At 37.5% G+C, this 9,930-nt stretch overlaps 1 protein-coding gene across 1 annotated transcript in view; it reads right to left on the bottom strand.

The window, feature by feature from the left end:
* Positions 1-231: 231 nt before the first annotated feature.
* Positions 232-9,930, bottom strand: part of UBE2K (ubiquitin conjugating enzyme E2 K) — a 71,493-nt gene continuing 61,794 nt past the window's right edge. The window contains exons 5-7 of the mRNA XM_047798356.1: positions 7,451-7,550; positions 3,196-3,324; positions 232-2,663 (exon numbers count right to left, since the gene is read on the bottom strand). Of these exons, the coding sequence (XP_047654312.1) occupies positions 2,589-2,663; positions 3,196-3,324; positions 7,451-7,550 (304 nt within the window). The 3' untranslated portion in view covers positions 232-2,588. The remainder of the gene's footprint in view (positions 2,664-3,195; positions 3,325-7,450; positions 7,551-9,930) is intronic.

Here is a 9,930-nt window from a genome sequence, read left to right as displayed (position 1 = left end):
GGAAATAGACCTGATTACATTAAAAGCCTTTTAAATTATCAGTGACTTGTAGCAAATCTGTCTGCCCTAAAAGGGATAAAACTATATATATTTTAACCACAATTTTTGAGGCCTTCACAACTGACAAATCACAAAAGATTGAGAATTATAAAAATAATTTCCACCAGGGCACCCTTCTTTCCCTAGACCTGTACTTTTAGTGTCCTTTTTCCAAACATATACAAGACCACAGAAAAAAAGCAATTGTCTTTATTTCTATGTTTGTGGAAATAAATCTACCTGTAGAAAAATATGAAAAAAACAACAGAAGATGACAGTGGGAAATGTACCAGAAAGGAAAGAGATGATACATTAAATGTAAACGAGGTAAATTTTTGACATGAAAAATCCTATGGAAAACCTCTCATACCAAATATTGTACTTTTCCATTTCCTGGGCACTGGTGATGTTAAACTGTAGTTAGATGAGTATAGCCTAAGGGGCTAATGTGCATAAAAGTCATAGGCAAGGAAGGTATAGCTGCCTCCAAGAGCAAAGTATGTAATGCTTGACCTTTAGTAACTTCTGAGTTCTCTCTCATCTGTCAAACCACAGGACAATTAAATATACCCTGATAACATTACTATAGGCAAATAGTAAACTGGGTAAAAGTGTTTGATATTTAAAATAATCCAAATATTACTAATATTACCATGCCACCCTCCACTAAAAAAAAAAATTAATTCTAACCAACAATGGAACAAAGCTGTCCACATTTTCACACAATTTCAACCTTACTTCAAAAACATAAAGAAAAGTACAGGGTTTTAACTATTTAAAATAAATAAAGAAAAAATCTGTTTCCTTTGGCATCTTTAGAAAGTAACTAAATTACAACAATTAAAGGAAATGATTGTATAAAGAAATTTATACGTAAGCAAATATATAGGGGAAAAGAACAGCAACTTGTATTTAGTATGCAATAATATCAACTACAAGAGTTTACTATTGATTAGGAAAGCCTTACAAGTTTTTGGAAGAACCTTCGCATCTTAACATTACAACATATTTAATAATGGTTCTTTTATTGCTTCTAAGATTAATGAGAAGTCAAATGAAATTATGCTGAATTTATGGTTCCAAACACTTAACCATTATAATTTCAGATAAATAACACTTGAAAAAAGCAAACCTTTTATAATATGACTTTCAATATACAACCTTACTTTAATTCATTCTAATTCCATTACATTCTTGTTGTTTCGCATTGGTCCTGAATATTTAGTAACTGTATTTCTATGTTTAGAACTGTCTACACAAATCCATTTCACCCTTCATAAAATGGTCACATTAGTGTTTGAGCTTGCAAAACTAATAATTTTCAAACTTTTGAACTTAGAATGAAATGTAACTTTAATACGTATAGAAAGTCTGACTATGTACAAGAGAAGGTAAAGTTTTCAATTCTCAATATTATCAGAAACATCATAAAGAAAGCTAGATTTATAACACACTTCTATTCCTATGTGCATTTGAAGTATGTACAGTAAAACACCCAACACAGCTTTCATGTGTCAAATAGGGGGAAATGCAAGCAAGGGTGACTTTTAAAGTAACCAATAAAGCAATCTCCATAAAGCCAAAATTAGGCTTAAAAAAACTGCAAACAGGTGATTTCATCCTTGCAAGTTACCAAAGAAAAATTTCATCAGTTTAAAAATAGAAAGATGTTAAATTCACTGAAAAACTAAGTTGTGTTCTTTCATTAAATCTGGAAATACTGCAACATCAAGTATTTACTGTTTTTGTAAAAGAAAGAAAACTGGCAGCTCCATTTTTACATTATTATTTACTTACATAGGAAAGTTTTAAGAGTGAAGATCTGTGACAGAACATTCCAAATGGACATCCTAAAAATGGAGCAAGGGATACTATCCCTCTGCATATTTCCCCACCAAATAAAGAAAAATTTACTATTAGAATATTAGCTGTGGGTGGTTAAGAAGGAAAAAATAGATATGGTGTCCCAGTCTATTGACAAGGACAAAAAGGCTCTGAATAGGTCACCATCTTCAATTCTGGATAAAACGCATATTTAAGAATTCTCAAATGCTTAAAATGGTGGTCTTTTCAGCTACCCATCCTAAGAAGTCAAGTACAAGCATGCAAGTAAATTCACAGGCACAGAGGATCCATGTTAAAAAACAGTTAAGGTAGCTGTGATGCAACACCAACAATTTGAATGGCCCTGACACACTCAAAATATTATCTTAATTATTCAATGAAATCCTGAAGCAAATTCTTGCTTAGTCTTGGTACACTGCTAAACACTAAAGTAGCATGTTTTTTCCATGGTTTTAGCTTAGCTCAAATAATTTTTACACTATTAAGTAAGAAAAAAAGTATTTCCCCTTTTTAAATTTACACAGACGTTTAATTAGCTTTATTTACAGAGCATGAAATTTTTTTTTTCAGTCTCCAATGGTGCCTAGATAACATCATTAGGCAAGAATGCCAGTTTAAAAGATATCTATGCAGAATCCTAAAAATAACAGATGTTGATGCTCCTCAAGAAGGGGCAAGCTTGACTATATCAGCAGCTCTATGTCTCAGTTACTCAGAAGCAATTCTGTTGCAGTCTCTACATCCCATGATTTTGAAGACAAGGCCACTATTACCGCATTCTGTAGAAAGGAAAAGGGGACAAAAAAAATCAAATTTCAAGAAAATACTTTTAAAGTACTGCATCACTCACTGTCTTTCGATTGAGAAATCACACTTGTTTTTTTCATTTTTAAGTTGCCTTGTACTTACAGTGCATAAAAACCTTCTAAAATCAATGACAGGAATGAGCAAAAGGAAAAGAAAAGTCACTACTTTTATTAACAGAAAGTTAGTTTATCAAAATTAGATTTAGAGGTTTTTTCTTTTTAAAGGGGTGCACCCAAGGCATATGGAAGTTCTCAGGCTATGGGTCGAATAGGAGCTACAGCTGCTGGCCTACACCACAGCCACAGCAATGCTGGATCCTTAGCCCACTGAGTGAGGCCAGGGATTGAAACTGCACCTTCATGGATACTAGTTGGATTTGTTTCCACCGCGCCACAATGGAAACTCCAGGTTGAGATTATTTTTGAGACACTTTTTTGTCAGCCAAGGATTTGCAAGTTAAAATTAAGGAATATATAAAAATTAACATGCATTTATGGTACTTACCCTATCAAAGCCCATAGCACATAAGTTTTCTATTTTTTTGGTGTATTCTGGACTAGAAACTGGTGCTCCAGCATACACATGTGCCCAAAGTCGAGCTGTTTGTTTGAACATTTCAGGATTTTGTTTGTACTACATGAGAAAAAAAAATTGATTGACATGATAATAGTTATAATATTAAATATATAGTAGCTCATCTCTTATGCCTAAAAACCTGATTTTTTGAAATAAAATGTAAATTAATAGACATTTAAAATACGAGCGATTCATGTTCCATTGCAAATAAACTGTCGCTCAAGAAAAGACTGATCTGAAACTGTGATTCACAAGTTGCATCAGTGGAAGAAAGACAAAGACACTTATCAACTTTAATTTCCAATTTCAACAAGGGAGTAGAAAACTAATACTTAAACGGAGTAATTAGAGATGTCTCCGATCACTTTGTGCTGGCAAACATACAACTAACCAGAATTACTAGCTTCTAAAATTACGTGGAATTAACTAATAAATGTAACCAACTTTTGTTTTAATCACAGTTCAGGCTAGAGTAGAACTAGGCTTTGCTGTCTGTTGTACAGTGACTCAAGAAAATCCCATATGCAAAATCCTAACTTATAGCACATGTTTTGAGATGTTTATGAACTCATCATAGAGTACTTTTTAAAAGGTAAGACTTATTATATGCATTGGAAAGAGGTAAATTTATTCTCAAATATTCTGGGACCACCATTTCTTAATAAAGCAAAGTATAAATTTAAAATAACTGTTCAATTCACTTTAATAGTTCTTTTTCAGATGTTTTATATGCACTGAATATTATTATATATTAAAAATTAAAATATTTTATATTATATAAAATATTATTATATATTAAAATGATAAATCCAGTCTCTACCATTATTAAAAAAGAAATAAGTCAAATTATTGAATAGAGCTAGGAAAAAACTTTGAGTCAAACCTCAACCTGCGAAGCTCAGAACTTAACAAGAAAATGAAGCTAGGGCTCAAGTCATTCTTCCATCAAAAAATGAATGAATAACATGTTAAACTGTAATTCTAAGCACTCAAAAACAAGTAACAGCAGAACAGATGAACAAAGATATACATAAAACAGAGAGTGAACAGCTTTTCAAAGGAAAGGAAGAAGTTTCTAAGAGGAAAGATCTCCTCAGGCAGAGGAAACACGGCAGATTGGGTGAAATGACATGTAGGGATGAACACCATCTTGAACAGCATGAGTTTCAGGTACAAGAAAAATTCAGGAGGTGAAACTGGGTTTACAGATAATTTAAATCATGGAGGAACTCTTCAAACTAAACAATTTAGACTTACCAAGTAGGTAACAGTAGAGCTACTAATAGGTTTTTAGTAATAAAGAGAAGTAAGATTTACACTTTATAAAGCTAACTGCTGTTAGTATAGAAGATGAAGGAAAGAAGAGGCTGAGGTAGGGAACTCCATCACAGCAAAGGAGAAATTTTTTTTTTTTCTTTTTGGGGCCGCACCCACAGCATATCGAAGTTCCCAGGACAGGAGTCAAATCGGAGCCACAACTGCTAACCTACACCACCACCACAGCAATGCCAGATCCAAGCCACACCCACAAGCTTGGGGCAACACTGGTTCCTGAACCTACAGAATAAAGCCAGGGACTCAACCTGCATCCTCATGGGTACTAGTTAGGTTCTTAACCTGCTAAGCCACAATGGGAACTCCTTTAAAACATGTGAACTTAAGAAATCAGAGTAGTAGTATGACAGATACTGGAATACAAGAGAAAAGAAACTGAGAAGTACTCCAAGTCTATGACTTGGACATATAACTAAACTGATTATACTACATAAGGATGGACACCTTTATAGAGTTTAAGACTCTCCACTGAGGGAGTTCCCATCGTGGCTTCAGTGGTTAACAAATCTGACTAGGAACCATGAGGTTGTGGGTTCCATCCCTGGCCTCCTTCAGTGGGTTAAGGATCCGGCATTGCCATGAGCTGTGGTGTAGGCCACAGATGCGGCTTGGATCCTGCGTTGCTGTGGCTCTGGCATAGGTCGGTGGCTACAGCTCCAATTAGACCCCTAGCCTGGGCACCTCCATATGCTGCAGGAGCGGCCCTAGAAAAGGCAAAAAGACAAAAAAATTCTAAAAAATTAGAAAAAAAAAAAAAAGATTCTCCATTCAGTTTTAGTAATGTTATATACTAAGGTATCCATGGAACATTTATATAGAGCTATTCAGTTTCAAACATGCTCTTGGGCTCAGGAGAGAGGTCAAGCTTGAACATTACATCAACATAGAGGTAGGTGGTAACATCAATATGGATGTGATCATCCAAGTAAGAGTATATAACTAAAAGAAACAATGTAAGAACAGGGAATGCATATTTAAAAGGGAAAAGAAATCATTGTAGGAACTAAGAGGGAAAAATCCCAACTATAAAGACAGTAAGAGAAGGTAGTAGCATTTCAGAATGCAAGATAATATTTCTAGATTAAAAACAAAAATAAAACAAGATTCAATAAATCCTAATGGCTTAGAATATGAGTTGATAAACTTTCTTTTTTTGTTTGTTTTTGTCTTTTTGCCTTTTCCAGGGCCGCTCCCGCAGCATGTGGAGGTTCCCAGGTTAGGAGTCTAATTGGCGCTATAGCCGCCAGTCTATGCCAGAGCCACAGCAACGAGGGATCCAAGCCACGTCTGCGACCTACACCACAGCTCACAGCAACGCTGGATCCTTAACCCACTAAGCAAGGCCAGGGATCGAACCTGCAACCTCATGGTTCCTAGTTGGATTTGTTAACCACTGAGCCACGATGGAACTTCGAGTTGATAAACTTTCTTAAAGGACTAGATAATTATTATTTCAGGCTTTCAGACTATACTGTTTCTGTCATAATCATTCAGCTCTGCCACTTGAAGCTATAAACAAAGGTGGGTCTCTGTGTTTTAATAAATGATACTTTTTTGTTGTTGTCTTTTTAGGGCCACACCTGTGGCACATGGAAGTTCCCAGGCCAGGGGTCGAATCAGAGCTGTAAGCTACCAGCCTACACCACAGCCACAGCAATGCCAGATCCAAGCAGAGTCTGCAACCTACACCACAGCTCACAGCAACACTGGATCCTTAACCCACTAAGCAAGGCCAGGGATCAAACCCGAGCCTTCATGGCTAACTAGTCAGGTTCATTACCACTGAGTCAAAATGGGAACTCCAAGAAAATATTATTTACAGTCAGTCTAGCTGTAATTTGCTGACTTGTGGTTTGGAATCAAAGATCAGAACTGAAGGAGTTCCGATTGTGGCCCAGTGGTAACGAACCTGACTAATACCAATGAGACGTGGGTTCAGTCCCTGGCCCCGCTCAGTAGGTTAAGGATCTGGCATTGCCGTGAGCTGGAGTGTAGGCTGCAACGTGGCTCAGATCTAGTGTTGCTGTGGCAATGGTGTAGGCTGTTGGCTACAGCTCTGATTCGACCTCTAGCCTGGGAACTTATGTCATGGATGCAGCCTCCCGCAAAAAAAAGATCAGAACTGAAAAATATTTGTTCCATTTGACAATTACAAGGTCCTTGATAACCTTCACTATGCCACTTTGGTGCCACAGCTGGAGCTAGTTAACATTATCATCAGGGAAGGATGATCACACAATTAAGAGACAGATAAATGGCTACACACATGGTAAATCACATGAAGTAAAATGTGAACCATAGGATCTAGATGGTGGGTTAAGTGTTCACTATAATTCACTTAACATTGTATGCTTAAAAATTATATAATATGCTAGTAAAAAAGCATCTACCATATACCAAATTAAACTAGTATGTTAAAAAAAAAAATCACTAAATTAGGTCTTCCTTATTTTATTTTTTTTTTAGGGCCCCACCTGTGGTGTATGGAGGTTCCCAGGCTAGGGGTTGAACTTGAGCTGCAGCTGCTGGCCTATGCCACAGCCACAGCAACACAGGATCCGAACCATGTCTGTGACCTACACCACAGCTCACAACAACGCCGGATCCTTAACCCACTGAGCGAGGCCAGGGATCGAACCGCAACCTCATGGTTACTAGTCAGGTTTGTTAACCACTGAGCCACGACAGGAACTACGTGTCTTCCTTATTACACCTAATAATCTGACAGCAAGAAAGGAAACCATTTCAAGATTTAGTTTCAACAGGAGGATATTTATCTGTTAACACTATAAACCACCAGAGACTCACAGATAAGAAAAAGGACGGCCTTCAAAAGCAGCTGCCTTACCTGATTCGCTACTACTGCATCTTGTGGATCATCTGGTTCTGCAGCTGCCAGTAGTGCTTGCAATGACAATAATACTGTGCGCAGAGTCATTGCTGCTGCCCTAAATTCAAAATAGGAAGATATTCCAGTTAACAAGAGTATGGATGACAAAAACAAAGTAGACATTTTCTAAATAAAACATGAGAACTACTGAAGTTAAAAAAAATAGTCTTAGAAATTTATAATTATATACCATTTTTTTTTCTTTACAATGACTGAGTCTACTTCTTAAGACAACGCAAACTGCCCTTAATTGGCTTAGTTTTTTCTTATTGTTGACAACCTACTTTTGGTCAGCCTTTATCGACTGACTTATCCATTTCTATAGACATAACTTTAAAATACAGTGATAAACTACACGTGAAACTTCCTTTCTGTCACACTCTAAAAACAAGACACATCAAACAAATCTTCTTTACTTTCAAGAAAGCCTAAAATCACTTAAAGGGCATACACTAAGTGAAATAAGTCAGACAAAGAAAGACAAATACAGAGTCTACAACGAACTACTGAATATAACAAAAAAAAGCAGAAGACCCAAAGAGAACAACAAACTAGTTGTTACCAGCAGGGAGAGAGAAGGGAGGAGGGGCAATATAGGAGTGGGGATTTAAGATGTAACTACCATATAAAATAAGCTATAAGGATGTATTGTACAACATGGGGAATATAGTCAATATTTTCTAATCACTATAAATGGAATATAACTTTTAAAACATGTGAATCACTATACTGTACAACTGTAACTTAAATAATATCATACTGGAGTTCCTGTTGTGGCTCAGCTGTGGCAACCCAAATAGTATCCATGAGGATGCAAATTCGATCCTTGGCTTTGGTCAGTGGGTTAATGATCAGGCATTGCTGTGAGCTGTGGTGTAGGTCAAAGAGGCAGCTCAGATCTTGCGTTGCTGTGGTATAGGCTGGCAGATGCAATTCTGATTTGACTCCTAACCTGGGAACCTCCATATGCCGCAGGTGTGCCCCCTCCTCCAAAAAAGGTACAGCAACTAAACTCCAATAAAAAATCTTTATTTATTTAAAAGAAAGCCTAAGAGTTCCCATTGTGGTTCAGGGGCTTAAGAAACCCAAGATAGTTTCCACGAGGATGTGGGTTTACTCCCTGGTCTCGCTCAGTGGATTAAGGACCCAACGTTGCTGCAAACTACAGCATGGATTGCAGACACAGCTCAAATCTGGCATTGTTGTGGTTGCAATTTAGGCCTGTAGCTGCAGATCCACTTCGACCCCTAGCCTGGGAACTTCCATATGCTGCAGGTTTTGCTGTAAAATGAAAAATAAAATAATGTTTAAAAATAAAAAAAGAAGAGTTCCCGTCGTGGCGCAGTGGAAACGAATCTAACTAGGAATTGCAGAGTTGCGGATTTGATCCCTGGCCATGCTCAGTGGGTTAAGGATCCAGCGTTGCCGCGAGCTGTGGTGTAGGTCAAAGACGCAGCTCAGATCCCGAATTGCTGTGGCTGTGGCGTAGGCCGGCGGCTACAGCTCCGATTCGACCCCTAGCCTGGGAACCTCCATAGGCTGCAGGTGCAACCCTGAAAACAAAAAAGAAAGCCTAAAATCATTCTATAAATGGTCTAAAAGGAGAAAGTTTTTTTCCTTAATGTATAAATTAATTCACTAAATACTGAAACAGGAGAATAGTGAAATTTATTTGTCTTACTCACACGCCTGTGTGTGTGCGCATGTCTTTTTAGGGCCAGACCCAAGGCATACTGAAGTTCCCAGGCTAGGGGTCGAATTGGAGCTCTAGGTGCTAGGCCACACCACAGCTACAGCCACACAGGATCCAAGCCTTGTCTTCGACCTGCACCACAGCTCACAGCAACACTGGATTCTTTGACCCACTGAGTGAGGCCAGGTATTGAACCTTCGACCTCATGGATACTAGTAGGGTTCATTACAGCTGAGCCACAATGGGAACTCCAATAGTGAAACATTTTATTTAATTTTTCTTTTTTTTGGTCTTTTGTCATTTAGAGCATACCCTCAGCATATGGAGGTTAGCAGGCTAGGGGTCGATTTGGAGCTGTAGCCACCAGCCTACACCACAGCCACAGCAATACCGGATTCTTAACCCACTGAGCAAGGCCAGAGATCAAACCTGCGTCCTCTTGGATCCTAACCAGATTTGTTTTTGCTGAGCCACGACGGGAACGCCTAGTAGTGAAACATTTTAAACACTGAGGATTATTATACTACATGTCCATTTTACCACACAAATTAGATACCTCCCAAGCAGTCTTTTTCAACGGGGTTCCTCATTTTAACCACTGAACGAAGAAAATTACCGAATATTTTCTCAATTTCTCCAAGGAAATTGTACCATTCTAGATGCTTCGAAAAAAAGTTAATTTACTACCAACAATGAATGTTTTAAAGAAATGTATCTCACAAAGTGTGGTTTCCTCAACCAGAAA

Source organism: Phacochoerus africanus, chromosome 10 (genome assembly GCF_016906955.1).
Source record: "Phacochoerus africanus isolate WHEZ1 chromosome 10, ROS_Pafr_v1, whole genome shotgun sequence".
NCBI lineage: Eukaryota > Metazoa > Chordata > Mammalia > Artiodactyla > Suidae > Phacochoerus > Phacochoerus africanus.
This window is presented reverse-complemented; position numbering and strand designations above follow the sequence as displayed.